Consider the following 16,500-nt stretch of genomic DNA (forward strand, 5'->3'; position numbering starts at 1 on the left):
AGATGAATTTTGTTATTTTTTCACTCTATAAAATAATTCTTTGTTTATTTGAATGGTATGGCACTTAATACATAAATTAATCTAGAAAGAATTGTCATTTTTGTTATATTGGCTTGCCTTTCCTGTAAGCAATTAATATTTCTCTAGTTATTTTTATTTCTTTATTTGTGTGAAAAGTTCATATAATCTCTGGGTATGTATTGACAGGTATACTCCATGTATTTTATATTTGGAGTTATTTTTTAAGGGAATTTTTCTTTTATATCTTGCTGCTTGGTTTTGTTGGTAGTATAAAGAAATGCTGATGATTTATATGGGTTTATTTTATATCCTGCAGCTTTGTTGAAGTTGTTAATTGCTTCAACTAGTTTTTAGTTGATTCTCTAGGATTCTGTAAGCATACCATCATATCATCTACAAAAGTGATAGTTTTATTTCTTCATTATTTTTATTCCTTCAATTTCTTTTTTTTTTCTTATTGCTATAGCTAGTAAATCAAGTAAAACATTGAATAATAGTGGTGATGAGGGACATACTTATTTTACTCTTGATCTGACTGGAAGAAATGATTTATGTCTCCACAACAGAAAAAGTTTGCTCTTGGTTGTAGATATTTCTTATTTTAAAAAGGCTCCATTTAGTCTTATGTTTTCTAATGTTTTTGTTTTTAATAAGAAATGGGTATTGTACTTTATGAATATTATTTTTGCATCTATTGATATAATAATATGACTTTATTGTTTTTATTATTGATATAAATCAATATGATCGATTATGTTGATAGTTTTCCACCAAATTCTTTCTGGGCATAGCGTATGATCTTTGTTATATATTTCTGTAATCTCCTTACTAGTATGTTATTTAAATTTTTTGCATTGACATTTATTAAGGAAATTGTTCTTTAGTTTTCTTTTTCTGTTTTTGCTTTCCCTTGTTTAGCAATCAAAATCATATTTGTACCATAAAAGGAATTTTGTGGTACTCCTTCTTTCCCTAATTTTTTATATAGTTTATAAAGCATAGAGATTAATTGTTTCATAAATATTTCATAGAATTTACCTTTAAATCCATTTGGTCATGGGGATTTTGTTTTAGGAAGCTCATTTAGGAAGCTCAATATGTTTTTCTAAGATAAAGTTGTTTAGGTTCTGTCAACCTGGGCAGCTTGTATTTTTGTAAAGATGCATCCATTTTCTTAGATTGTCTGTTTTAATATATATTAGTTATACTAACTACTAAGTAATGACTAATAATAATCGTTTTAATTTTGTCTTCATTGTTGGTATATTCCTTTTTCACATTTTTGGTTTCTTTTTCATTTAAAAATAAAATTAACCAGTGATTTGTCTATTTAATTCTTTTCTCTTCTAAAAACCAACTCCTAATTTTATACATTAATTCATAGTTCTTTTTAACTTTCATTTTATTTATCCATCCTTTGATTTTCAGGATTTTCATTTTGGTGTTTAATTGTGGATTTAAGACTTGTTCTTTTTCTAGCTTTTTAAAAAAAGTTTTATGGCCAATTCATTGATCTTTCTCTCTTTTATTGATGTACACATTTATAGATACACATTTTTCTCTAAATACTATTTTGATTGCATCTTATAAATTTTGGAATATTGTTTCTGTTACCATTCTCTTAAGTGAAATTATTAATTGTTTCTATGATTTCATTCTTTGAACCATTATTCTTTAGGATTAAATCATTTAGTTCCCAATTAGTTTTTAATCAATGCTTTCATTGTTCTTAAAAATGTAATTTTTTGTGCATTATGGTTTTAAAACCATGCATTTAACATTCCTTTTATGAATTTAGTTGTGAGATTTTTATGCCTTAATACAATTTTTGTGAGGGTACCACTTACAACTTGGACAACTTAGAAAAAAATATAATCCCTTCTATTTCCATTCAGTTTTCTCCAAAAGTCTATTATACCTAGCTTTTCTAAAATTTTATTAATCTCCTTAACTTCAGAGAATTAAGTTTTATTCTGTTTTGGTTTTTCTATTTACATTGTTGTAGTCATTGTGAATGTTTTCCCCCCAGCTTAGCTTACCCCATTTTCATTAATTTAACCTAATTTTTCCTATGCTTTTCTGATCTTTTCATATTTATTGTTTCTTATAATATAGTAATATTCTATTACATTTTCATGTCACAATTTGCTTAGGTTTTCTTGTGTTCCTAAATATTTGCTAGATGTGTACCCCTACAGAAATCAAAGAAAGAAAGTTTTCACATGTGCCAAATTATCCATCATTGCATTTATTGTCAAAGCAAAGAACCAAAAACAAGGATCTATAGAGAATATATGAAAAATATTGTCAGAGATTGTTAGATACTATTCCAAACTTAACATTTGCCAAATTGCTTTCCATTTTTTTTTCTCTGTAGTTCTTATCAAACAGGGAGTTCTTCCTCAAATATTTTATGGTCTCAGATGAACTGAATGTTCTGTTACTGAATTCAGTGTAACAATGCATTCTTAAGACAAAGTTAACAAGTTTACTGCAAATACTATCCATTGCTTTTTACTTTCTATCTTCAGATCTTCCCAGATTTTGTCCAACAACCAAAACTTACTACAATTTAACTTTTTGACCACAGTAAAAATATCAAGGAAATTCTGAATCTTGACAAAAGTACAGTGCAAAGTTTCAAATTATTTCAAATTCAAAGACTCAGTTTTCTATATTTTTTAAAACAATGTTTCTTAAAACTTTTTAAAATCATAAAATGTTATATAAATTCAGGTTGCTGTTGTCGTTGTCATCATCATCATCATCATGACATAGTCCAGTTGCTTTCTAGTTCTAGTTGTAGTTTTATACATATTTGACAGCTTGTTATTTAGGTGAAAGGTCACCTAAGGTTCTAGGAGGAAAATGGGGGAAACAATTTCTCTATTACTGTGAAAGAATTGATCACCACCAGAATTGTGATTCATTTGTTTTCCTTTTTTATCTAATTTGAAATGGAATGCTACAGTCATCTATCCTCTCTCCCTTTTCCTAAGCCGCTAGGTGGTACAGTGGATAGAGCACTTGAATTGGAGTTAAGAAGACCTCAGTTTGAAGTTAGCTCCAGATGCTTACTAGCTGTGTGTATTCCACTTTATTTTTATCTGTATTAGACTTCAACTATGAGAATGACATTGTATGCCCCAAATGTATTTGATTAAAGTTCCAAGCTAGTAGGTAGATTGGTGACTACACTTGGGTGATGTCCTAGTTTGCTATTTTCTTGTTACTGCTAAAGCTATTCCCCAAGAGGCACTTTTGCTTGTGATTATACTGTTTACTTCTAGAATCTGTGCATCAGAGATGAACCTAGAAATCTGATGAGGGAAATGCCCAGAGCATTTTAGATCAGAAAGATCTTAGTGAAACAAAGAAGCAAGTACTCTGGGAAAATAGTACTAATATTGGAAAATCAAAGCAATCTGGTTTATATACTAAATATCACATCAGGGACTATTCTATTCTTAAAAATGAGATGTTACTGTCTTTTGGAAAATACAAACTAAGTCCTATCAGGTTCTATTTCCAATGTCTCTGGAAACGGTATTAATGGTTCCTTTCTCCATCAACTACCAAGAACCTTCTGAACAGTTTACCACATTGTACATACCAACAGGGACCTGACATAAATGTCAGGACCAAGATCACTTGACATTCTGCATCCAAATTTATCACTAAATCACATCAAGGAATTCCTGGCTCTTAGAATTGCTACATTTTCATTCTTTATTTATTTACTCAGTCTAAAGATGCAATTAATTCACTTTAGTTAAATATAAGTACACATACATTTACCTTTTCTTCTGTGGATCAAAAATCATCTTAGTTGGCGGAATGTTTTTGGATCAATAATATACTTGGCTTAACTCCCAGCCTGGCACTCTTATTTACTCCAGTATTTAGATGCCCTTTCACGTGCACTTTTGAAAGATCAAATTCAGTACAATACTCAGCTTGCCAAATTCTTTTTGAATCCTGAATTGACATATAGTGTATTAGCTATCTTTCTCAGCCTTTTGTCATCTGAAAATCTGGAAAACATGTTGTCTTCTGTGACTTTAGTCCAATCAGTGACTGGACTCCTCTTTCCCCTTCTGGTGCTTATCTGGAGGATTTAATCAACCAGTTCTTTGCTGCTTGTATTTGACAAATATGGATGGTTTTATGGTACCATTTACTGCAATATAAGATTCAGATTTTTGATTTGTGAAGACCTATGATTCATGGATTATCTCTGCATATCCTTGTCTACAAGGAGAGTGACTCTGAGTTTTATAGAATTCATTTTTTAAAACCATCTTTTGCTTCTCTTCTGCCAAATTTTTCTCCACTTCTGCATTTTTGTGCTCTGTCTTTCATTTTTGCTTACAGAACCTCTGTTATTTTAGAAGGAATATTAACTTCTGCATTCTGATTTCACTACTTACCCTCAATTCTGCATTGATAGCTCTGATTTCTGAGCAGACTTCATTCTTGGGGGAGAAAATTACCTGTGTCATCCTGCCTATAAAAGGAAATCTGTAGAGGGGATCTTTTATCATGTGTTTTTATGAAGGATGGATGATCTTAAACCACTGAAGAGACCATTCTTATAAAATTCAGTACAAAAGAAACAGAATTGCTTCTTTTGTGCTTTTCTCACTGTCTAGGTTAGATTCTTATTGAAATGATTCTAAAATTCTTTGGTTCTTATGTCAGAATGCCCATGACTAGTTTTGGACACTGTACAGATGTTCAGGCAGACTGTTCTCCAATGTGAAAGAAGTAATTAAGATAGACTCTGAGTCTCCCAACATTTAGACATAACCCTTTATCATGCAGATCGTTACCTACCCCTACCCCTCATCAATTTTAATTGTAAACTCCTTGAATCTATGGTCTGTGTTCTTTCTATCTGTGTATTATTATTTCTGGACATAGCATATTATATTGTGCTTAAATTATATTTGTTGAATTGAATCATTTCAGAATAAAGTTATGACTGAATAAACTGAACTCATTGCCTGAATATATTGAAATATATGCTCACATATGCTTTCTGTTAGTGTATTTTAAAAGCAGCTTAATTTTCTATCCTAATTAGTCATTTGGATTGAGGGAGAAAAAGGGCAATTCTATTTACATTAGTTTATTTTCCAAAGGAAGGGACCTACAGGATTGGTTACAAGCCTTTCCAACAAACCATTATCTGGTTTTTATTCCTGTCAGTGGGCCTCTATGATTTTAAATTCATTAAAACCAGGTATGGAAAAAAAGTCCAAATACTTTTCTACCACCCCTTGTTCATTCCAGGTACTATATTTTTCTAGTGTTTCCACTTTCTTTCCTTTATCCTATAATTGCTATCCTTCCCACAGCTGCTATGAGTTGCCCTTGATAGTACATACTAATATCTGCTACTTTCCAGCAAGGACATTGCTTTACAATATGCCCATATGTGATTTTCACTGGTGCAGAAAACTAGTGGGGCCTTTTTTAAGCCCAAGGCCTTTGTCCCTTCGGAAAGGAAACTTCACTGTTAAATAAACCAGTGACATCTTGCTGTATAACACATTCTGATTCTACTCCACTAATCTTTTCAAATGATCTCTTATGCCTTGAACACTTGCATGCCTAATCGGCAAGTTTAATTTACAGCCCTTGTTACTTTCTAAATGTTTAATTGAGTTAGTGGTTATAGCTGACTCATAAACCCATAAAACCCCTCAGTGGTAAACTAATTATTCACTGCACCTGCCCACCAAATAATTAGCATCATTCATTACTAACAATCAGCAGTAGGGATGTTGAAAAGTTAGTTATCCAAACTGTTTTTTTTTTTTAAAGACATACCTTGAAATAGAAGCTGAGAAAAATCAATAAATGTTTTTCTCAAAATTAGCACTTACCTATTTCCTGTGCCATCATATACCCATTTACTGCTACCAATTCCTTCATAGTCTGAAGCCCAGTAATAAATGCATGCATTAAGATGTAAGACAAATAGCAGATATCCAGTAGTTCGAATGACTCTGTCAGGAAGAACATATGCCAAGCAAGAATTAATGATTTTACTGAAATATGACCTATTTTTTTCCCTTGAAGTTTCTCCCAGGCCCTCTTGCCTTCACATCTAGTTATATTAACTCTCATTAGGACTATTGAGAATGATGGTGCCTTTTGCCTGTTTTCTGGCTTCAGCATCTTGACTGGATCTGACAAAATTGGAAAAAAAGATTTTGTTTTCTCCATTCACACATGGTATGAATCAGCTCCAAGAAAGACTTGGCCTCCAGACTCACCTCTGTGTTTGGAGCCTCATAAAGCATAGCTTACTAATTTAACTGGATATCTCAGAAAGGCTTATGGGATTCCATCCCACAATTCAATATGACTAAAGGACACTTTGTAAGAAGATCAGAATAGCAAAAAGAATATATTTCAGATTAGGTCTGAGGTATGGTGACAGAGACATACAATGGACTTGTAAAAGAGCTTGTCTGTCTAGAGTAATCCCAACCAAAGCTGGTAATAGTCTTCCCCCACCCCCCACCCACAAGAGCTAAAATCATGTAAAATCATAAAGTAATCCTTATACTTACATCTCATTTAAAAATGTGCCCATCAGATCAGCCTTGTAATGAACCCCCTATGTTTCCATTCTAGAAAATGTCTTCTCTTTGCTGAAGAGGGAGGTCATGACTTAATTCCACCCACAGGTCTGTCTGATTGGTTGGACCAATTAATCTCTTCCCTTTTCCAAAAATTTGAATTATACTCTACCTGTAGATGTATGCTTTGTTCATTCTTGATTCCAGGCGGTCATTAAACTCAAAGAATGAGGTATACTTTGTAGATGGCAAGTGAAATAAATCAAGTAATATGTTAGTTTTATAGATACCTTCTTTAAATGTAGCTGCTCCTAATGAAATTAGCCATTATAATCTGTGTGCTTATATAATGATATATTTTCATTATATTTTCATTTATAAATCTTCCCTCCCCCCCAAAAAAAATCAGCTTCATTTTCTATAGGTACCATTTTAGACACAATACTTTTCTATGTTATTTTAGTAACATTATCAAATTACTGACTTTTTGATTAATGAAAATTGGGATAAAATCAACTATATAATACTAATTTTTACAAAGATTATATAGGAAGACAAAGAGTATAAAGAAAACAAAATTGTTTTAGAATCGGGAGTCCCAGTTCAAATCCAACCTCTAACTAGATGTGTGATTCTGGACAAATCAATGAATGTTTCAGTGCCCTAGGTAAGTAACTCTCTAATACTATAAGTTACCTGTATAGGTAGAGGGTACCTGTCTGGGAGTTTTTACACCAATAAAGCCACAATTTATGATTTATAACAAACAAATATTGTTCTCACATGGATGCTACTCCTGTCCCTTACATCAATATAATTAAGGGATTTTATGGTGTGTATGTGTGTGTGTGTGTGTGTGTGTGTGTGTGTGTGTGTGTGTGTGTGTATGTGTATGTAGCATCTAAATTTTATGCATATAGTTGATTGATTGACCGTTGGAGTCAATAAGATCTGAATGCAAGTTCTGCCTTGGATAATTATTATCTGTGTGAACCCAGGCAAATCACTTGTTTGTGTCTTTTTCTTCATCTACAAAATGGAGATAACAGTAGCATCCCAGGGTGGTTGTGAGGATCAAATACCATATTATATGTGAAGTGCTTTATACATTTAAATATATAAATTTATTATAAATATATATATGTATATATATATATGTAAAATATATAAATGCTATTTTTAGGGAAAAAAGGGAAAGAATAAGCATTTATATAGCATCTACTATGTGCCAGGACTAAAGTGCTAAGGACTTTACAATTATTATTTCATGAGATCCTCACAACCCTAGGAGATAGATGCTATTTTCATATCCATTTTACAGTTAGGGAAACTTAGGCAAATACATTAAATGACTTGCCTGGTCACATAACCAGTAAATGATTGAGTCAGATTTGAACCTGGCTTTCTGACTCCAGGATCAGTGCTCTATCTCCTGCTCTGATAGCTCTTATTTCAATTAAATTCAACAACTATCTAATGGCAGCATTAATTTGTTGTTGCTCAATCATTTCATTCCGATCTGACTTTTTGTGATCCCACTGAGGGTTTTTGGCAAAGCTGCAGGAATAGTTTGCCATTTCCTTTTCCAATTCATTTTACAGATGAGGAAACTGAGGCCCACAGAGTCACACTGTTAGTAAGGGACTGAAGCCAGATTTAAACTTGAGTCTTCCTGACTCCAGGCCCTTATCTCTAGCCAGTGTGTCACCTAGTTGTCCCTAATCTTAAAACTGGCCATAATACATATGCATAAAATACATATACTCCTTTAGGACTTGCTTTGATAATTTTCATGCTTTTAAACATGACAACTACTTTTTCCTTTAAGTTTATTATTTCTCTTCCAGGTTCATAACTACATCCCAAGTGGTTAGAATTGCTAAAAAGTCTTATCATTGGATAAGAAGGATGTTGCTAGATAGGTAGGGTGTTATATTCTTTAAAATATCTAAAATTATATTGCAACATACAGATAAAGTTGCACAAATCTACTAGTAACAGAAAAATAGTTTTAGTTAATTATTTAGTTAGTTTGAAAAAGTTGTTCACATTTCAAAAAAAATTATTCCCCTATTCTCAAAGATATATATTTTGATAATGATTTTTTGATCAGATTTTTTTGGGCATAATGATCCAATAAAACACCCTAGTCAAAAGTCATACAAACAACTGGACATCATTGATATGGGCAAGAGATCCCAAATGGAAAATATGATCCGTTCATATGTTTATGCTTAGAACATGTAGTTTTAGTTCTTGTACCTCAAGAAGATGGGAAAAATACAGATAATGTTAACTCAGAGAGCAGGTTCTAAATGATTAAATATGATGGGAGTGAAGAGAGCAATCTATGACTTCACCAAATCCTGGGATTTGGTCCTGGGAATAGCAGGAAATCCTTGGAGCTTGAAAGAATTTCTTTCTTTCTTTCTTTCTTTTTTTTTTTTAAACAAATGGATACAAATGCTACTTTACATATGTAAAATCAGGGGTCTAATTGGTGAAACATCAGTGTAGATCACACAGTGTAGATCATAAATTTAGAGTGTTGCTTAAGGTTCAGAGAGGTTAGAAAATTTGTCTAGTCACATAGTCAAATATTAAGACTAGAATATGAGTACAGGACTTCTAGTTTCCATGTGTACCACTTTAATCATCATAACTTGCTATCCTTAATTTTTATATAGAAACAATAAAATGTATTTATTTATTCAACAAGCATTTATTAAGTGCAAAATATTATGCTAGGTAGTGGGGATGTAATGTCAAACACAAAATATTCCCTGGCCTTAAGGAGCTTATATTTTATTGAGGGAAACAACTTTTGCATAATGATATAAAATAAGTTCAAAATACTCTTTCTGAAGGAGGATCAAAGAAAGACTTTGTGTGGCAGGGGGAAATTGATCTTAGTCTTATGTAAGAGGCTCTGGACCTGACCCTCCTGGAGTGAGTTGAGACGCCTTTGTGTCAGGCTCACCCTAACCCGGATCCCTGGACTACCACGCTGGCACTGCTGGCATGGTGGAGCCTGGACTGGTTGGGGGACAGGGGAGGCACAGTAAGGTTGGGCTCCTCCTTCGGGGAGGGATTGGGGAGGACTCTCTACCCCGATTGGTGTACAGCAAGGAGGAAGGAAAAGAGCTATAAAAAAGAGCGGGCACAGGACGGTTTGGGGAGACACGGCTGACTTGTAACATCAATAAACATCACTTTGTTCTATCAACCTCGGCTCTCTGTCTGGTGATTCCCTCCTCCCGTCTCCATGAGGAGGGCCGGAGACGTCGGAAGCCTCGTCAGGCTCGGGGAAGCTGGAAGAGCAGTCTCTGTTGTGGTTTCCCGTTTTCCTGTGACCTGGCCCGGCCCCCAACAGTCTTAGAAGAATATTAGGATTCTACAAGGCAGAGGTCAGGAAAGAGTCTGCTCCAGGCATGGACACCTTGCGTATAAGCATGGTAATGGAAGATGGAATATGGAATAATGGGTGATGTGTGAAAAATATCTAGAAAGCCAGTATGGTTGAAAAGGAGAGTGAGGAAAATAATACATAATAATCCTGGAAAAATGAGATAGGGTCAGATTGTGAAGAATTTTTAAATGATAAGTATATATATTTTTGATCATAGAGGCAATGAGACAGAGTTTGTTCAGAAAGGAAGTGGTGTGTTGGACCTGAACTTTAGTAACATCAGTTTGGCAGTTATGTTGAGGATGATCATTCATTGTTTGTCCTGCGTTCTTGAAGAGGATCATGACATCAGGAAGGTGATGTCATGACTTGCAAATGAAATGGATTTAAGTGAGGGAGGATTGTACAAAGTCAGCAGCCTTACTCTTTCCTCCTGAGCCATCTGGGTCCAGTGGCAAGATAAAGATCAACATCATTGGAGCGAGTTTCTGATGCAATGAGAGACTTTCAAAGCTAAATCTTTCCCAGCTCTCAGTTTGATTGAGGTAACTCCCATTCAATGATTAAGGCTAAGTAAGAAATGAGGCAAGGAATGGCCTCTTTTATCTAGTCAATAAATAAAAACAAAAACAAAATCAACTTGGGAGGGGAAGACCCTCAGGATTTCTAGCCAAAACAGAAATAATTGTCATTTATTCTCACTCTAAGTCCTCATGAAAATCACAGACTATCTCATGAATTAAAAGTATTTGAGGCCCCTGGAAGACCCAACTGAAACCTGTGAGCAGTTACTTGAAGGGGGAAGCTCTTGAGGAGCTGCTGCTATACACACACACACACACACACACACACACACACACACACACACACACACCCTTTATATATATCAAAAGAAAAAAGGTAATCACTTTTAAGCAGATTGGGAATTTATAAGAATAACTTGATTCTGCTTTAAAATTTCTTAATGGACCAAAAAAACCAAACCTTCACAACAGACCAACCAAAAGTATGACAGATCTCAAATAGTATTTAAAATATTTTGACATGGAAATGGTATCTTTCTATAAATGTGTTAGGCATTTGTGAAAACATTCATATTAAGCATTAGACATTTTGGGAGAGAGATAAGAAACTCATTTTAAGCAAAAATCACTGAACATTTAACACAGTGACTTGTTTTACAATTGTACAGTTATTTATTTCAACCTATACATTCAATTTATTTGTGATTTGGGAATAATAGAATGAATTTTGAAAGGTAGAATGTAAACTCCTTGAATACAAGGCCTATGTAAATTAAAAAAAAATCTGTTATGACCTCAGCAATTTCCCACAGGACTTTGATCAGAGTAGGGTCTTAATTAATATTGTTGAATTTTAATTTAATTTCCTTTAACAAAGATCATAATTGAGATGCATATTTCCAGATTTTTTGCTTCCATCTTTTTTTTTTTTTTTTACAAAAACTTGTTGCCAATACTTAATTACTGTGCTGATTTATAATTAAAAGACAAACACTTGGTTTAAAAAAAAAAAAACCTCTCTAAGAATTGGTGTCTCAAAATGATACCCTTTTTAGGACACTGAAATGACCTATAGTTTGGTCAAAGTCAAAGGTGGCATAATTATTAGTAAAGACTGCAGGATATCTGTAAGATATTTAAAAGTTCAAGGGCTCTAGTTCTTCTTTGAAGAGGAGGGTGAGTACAGCTATAGATCATGGCACATTTAAGGTCCTGGAATCTCCCAATCTAAGCTCAGAAAGATCCCAAATGCATTGAATTCAAAGGAGCTTAATGGGTCAGGTTTAATACACCTCCACTTGAACTGGAAATTTGGTGAGGGCTGAGAGCTGGGTTATCAACTCCAGGAATCCTGTGACTCTTTGAGATGATTATGGTCCTTGAGGTGGCCACTAAGAATTCCTTAATCTGAACCTATATTCCAGAGATCATTGCATATGGTGAAAATATTTCATGACTTTTTAGTGTTACTATCTTGTATAGCTTAGACAGCATATAATCTTCCAGTTAACTAGCATTTTTTGTTATCTTCTAGAAAGTAATATAATTATGAAGTCTTCCATTTGTGGTTTAAAAATGCAGAAATATAATAGTTTCTACTAAGCTCAAGGAACTTACATACAAATGGGGAGACAACATGTGAACACATATATAAATATCTCTTATAAGTAGTCATATAGAAAACCTGAAAAAAGTAGATACAACATGACATTGAAGGTGAAGCACTACCAAGTGGGGGTGACCAGAAAAGGCCTCGTGCAGCAAGAAACATTTGAGCTAAGGCTTGAAGGAAAACAAGAGGTGGAGATGAAGGACATGAGTGCATTCTAAGAATGGAAGACAGTCCAGAGGCATGGAAATGGAAGATGTAGAATTGCATTTTAAATTGTAGATCATTTGGATAAGTTTTACATAATGAATAGACTATTGATGTTGGGGTTAAGAAAACTTAGACTGAGATGAGATTTCTGACACAATTACCTTTGTCACCTTGGGAAAATCACTAATCTAGATGTTCCATCTAATTATCTGGGGTGACTGAGAACTCCTTTAATAGAGGGAATTCTCATATCAGTAATTAATTATTCATGACATAGGTTTTTCATGTATTGCTATTAATAACAAATATGTAGCATTTCTGACTTTTTAAAAAATGTTTTTTCTTTTTTTAGGTACAAAAGAAAGTTGTTAACTAAATACTTATTCCCTAGATTCTTTTGAAAGTTGTTTATTTTCACATAAAAGAATAGCCTAGATTTTCCCTTTATAAGGAAATGTAAATGTAAACATTTGTACTTTGCAGGGATTTATTTAAAAATGAGCTTACTTGGAAGTGTTAGAAATAACTATTCCAATATGTAAAAAACCCAACATCAGTTTCAATGATTAAAAAACACATTATTTGTTTTTAATTTCTATTATGATTTTTGCTGTTGATTTGGGTGGTAGACTAGAGGGAATAAATCATCATGGAATTGAGAAGCATTTGAAGAACACTGTGTATTTTTTTTGGAGGGTGGGGACTGGACCCATGATTTTATCTATGTAGTCAGTCAACAAACAATTATTAAATGCCTATTATATGCCATGGACTGTGCTATGTTGGAAATACAGATAAAAAGACAATACCTGCTCTTAAGGAGCTGTCACTCTAATGGGGGAAGACAATATACAAACAAGAAAATATAAGTAAGTTAGAGTCAGGGAAAACTGAAGATTATTTTAGAGGGTAGACTTTTAGAAGGGTAGGACAGGAAAGGTTTCATGTAGAAAATAGGGTTTAGCTGAGGCTTGAAAGAAGCTGGTAAGCAAAGATGAGGAAGGAAAACATTCTGAGCATATAGTACAAGACAGAGAAAAATGCCTAGAATCAGGAATTGGATGTTTAATTTGAAGAACAACCAGAAGACTGGTTACTGGATCACAGATTAAATTGGGGCAATGAGAGTTCCCACGAAGGGGTTTCTACTTATGTAGTAAGAACTTTCTCCATAAGATATAGTCTTGGAGAACTGTTTAGGTTATTGAGAGATTAAGTAATTTGCTTAGGGTCATTCAAATGGTATGGATTATAAACAGGATTTAGATTCTTCTTGACTTTGAGTTTGGCCCTCTATTCTATTATAAACATTCTTCATATGTGTATATGTAAATGAAAACATGTGTTTTTTTTTTATGGGAGGGGACGCTGAACCTATAATTTTATTTATTTGGAAGTTTCTAGATATGGAGATTATTTTTACTCAGGCAGATCATCAATCCATTGGTATATTACTAATTATTATTATTTTTTAAATGAAGCATTAGGTGGCAAAGTGGAATAGTATAGGTCTGGAGTCAGGAAGATATGAGTTAAATTTGGTTAGTTACTTAGCTTCTCCTCAGTTTCCTTAACTGTAAAATGGTAATCATAATAGCATCTACCTCTTGTGATCATCAAATAAGATAATATTTATAAAACTTTTAGCATAGTGCCTGGCACATAGCAGGTGCTTAATAAATGGTCCTTTTCTTTTTCCTTTCCTTCTCTTCCCTGCCCCTTTCCTCCCCTCCCCTGTCCCCTCTCTTCTCCCTTTCCATCTCTCATCCCCTCCTTCCCTTCCCTTCCCTTCTCCTCCCTTCCTCTCCCTTTCCCCCCTTCTCTCCCTTTTCCCCCTCCTCTCCTTCTGTCTCTCTCTCCGTTCCTCCCTCTCTCCCTCCTTCTTCCTTTTCTCCCTCTTTCTGTTTCTCCCTTCCTCCTTCCCTCTCTTATTCCTTCCCTCCCTCATTCCCTTTCTCTCTCTCCTTCCCTCCCTCCTTCTTTCTTTCCCTCCCTCCTTTTCTCTCTTCTTTCTTCTCTCCCTCTCTCCTTTTCTCCCTCCTTCCCTCCCTTCACTTCCCTTCACTTCCCTTTACCTACCTTCCTTCCTTCCTTCCTTCCTTCCTTCATTCCTTCCTTCCTTCTTTCCTTTCTTCCCTCCTCCCTTCCTTCCTTCCTTCCTTCCTTCCTTCCTTCCTTCCTTCCTTCCTTCCTTCCTTCCTTCCTTCCTTCCTTCCTTCCTCCTTCCTTCCTTCCTTCCTTCCTTCCTTCCTTCCTTCCTTCCTTCCTTCCTTCCTTCCTTCCTTCCTTCCTTCCTTCCTTCCTTCCTTCCCTCCTCCCTTCCTTCCGTCCTTCCTTCCTTCCCTCCGTCCTTCCTTCCTTCCCTCCGTTCTTCCTTCCTTCCCTCCCTCCTTCTCTCTCTTCTTCCTTCCTTCCTTCCTTCTTTTCCCACTGTCACAGCTAGTCTATGTCAGAAGCAGTCTTTCTGGATCCAAATACAGCACTCCATCCAGATTGTATAGTAAATAGAACATGGAGTCAGGAAGACTTTTAAATCCAGTCTCAGATATTTACTAGTTATACAAGTCACTTAACCTTTCTTGCTTTAGTTTCTTCATCTGTAAAGTGAGAATAATTGTAGCACTTACCCCGAGAGTTATTGTGAGAATCTAGGGAGATGATAATTGTAAAGCATTTAGTACAGTACCTGACACATAGTAAGCATTGTAGAAATGTTAGCTTATAATGATGCTATCATATAGACTGTGGAGATTAAAAAAAATTAAATTTAGAAGTAAACATCTGTTGAACTCATTAACTTTGTGGCTGTTTCACTTAAATTGTTTCAGAAAGAAGCATGAATTATAGGTAACTCACCTTTAGTGTCCTATTTATTCTAAATACTGGATTAAACCCCAAAATGAAGTAAAGAACATCAAATGGTATTATTGACATGAGATCCAGCTGTTGAAAGAGTACAATTGACAATTATAATGGGTTTACACCCCTTTCTGAACATTGCTGGATTCAACAGTCATTGCGTAGAAAAAATTTGTCTGTAGGCCTCTATTTGAAGGAGCTTTCCACAGTGAAATTCAGAATCTTTCTAAAACCACATTATCATCACAAAACAAGAATTCTATTATGTTTCATAAATGCTATCCACTTTAAATTTATTATGGATTAACAACCATGAACTTGATCCTTTTCTAGTCACTGAATCCTAGGGGAGATTTTTTACCCCTTATACAGCACAGCTTGAGTTATCACATACACTTAATTTATGGCATAGCTGCTGATGCTTAAGTACATTCTAATAGTATTTTTAAAATACTGCTGGGAAGCAGCCTTTTGGCCTAAAAATCAAACCTCTCCTTGGCTTTATTTGAAACTGAACATGCATTGCTTCCAGTGTATTTTTATGTTGCAGCCAAATTCTTGAGTATTCTGAGGCTCATTATCTATTTTGTGGATTATCTGGGCCTTTTGTTCTGTTTTCCCATTATCTACCTTTGGACTGATAATTTACTGCTTTGGGCAGCACATTTAGCAGAGTCCATGTAAGGGAATGAAGAAGGGTTGAAACGCAAAGTCAGTTTCTTTTGCAAGTCTTCAGCAGTTTTCATACACGGTCTGAAGGGAGGAGCTGTTAAATAGCTAAAGGATCATTTCAGATTTTTATTTTGGTCACCAATTGTATTCAAAGCCTATTATATGCATTATTACATCATTTATTTATAACAATAGCCCTTCAGGGTAGGTATAAAACTTTGACTATCCTTATTCTAAAGATGAGGAAACATAATCAGAGATATTAAATTACTTGGGCAAAGTTCCATGGCTAGTAAGTAGTTGAGCTAGGAGTGAAAACTAGGTCCCAAATCACTGTTGTTTCCATTATACCTCTCCACGTCTGTATGCAATAGTTATTCTTCCTCTTCTGTGGATAGTTGTAAAGTTCTTATACAACACTTGTATTCTATCTTGGTGGCAATGCCTTAACTGAGACCTTTCACCCACCATTTAATCTACTCTCAGAGACATTCTCCCTTCTTACCTTCCCTTTTCTCCCTCTTCTGACCCTTTGTCAGCCTAGACCCCATGAGGTGACCTGGCAGCAAGATCTGCCACTGGGAAAACCCTGTTTCATTTTCT

General features: G+C 34.6%; 1 protein-coding gene across 1 annotated transcript in view; it reads right to left on the reverse strand.

Moving 5' to 3' along the window:
• CNGB3 (cyclic nucleotide gated channel subunit beta 3) overlaps window positions 1-16,500 on the reverse strand; it is a 95,241-nt gene that overhangs the window by 48,371 nt on the left and 30,370 nt on the right. Inside the window, exons 6-8 of the mRNA XM_051974290.1 lie at window positions 15,223-15,309; window positions 6,787-6,851; window positions 5,913-6,035 (exon numbers count right to left, since the gene is read on the reverse strand). Coding sequence (XP_051830250.1) covers window positions 5,913-6,035; window positions 6,787-6,851; window positions 15,223-15,309 — 275 coding nt within the window. The remainder of the gene's footprint in view (window positions 1-5,912; window positions 6,036-6,786; window positions 6,852-15,222; window positions 15,310-16,500) is intronic.

The sequence above is a fragment of the Antechinus flavipes genome, chromosome 1 (genome assembly GCF_016432865.1).
Source record: "Antechinus flavipes isolate AdamAnt ecotype Samford, QLD, Australia chromosome 1, AdamAnt_v2, whole genome shotgun sequence".
NCBI lineage: Eukaryota > Metazoa > Chordata > Mammalia > Dasyuromorphia > Dasyuridae > Antechinus > Antechinus flavipes.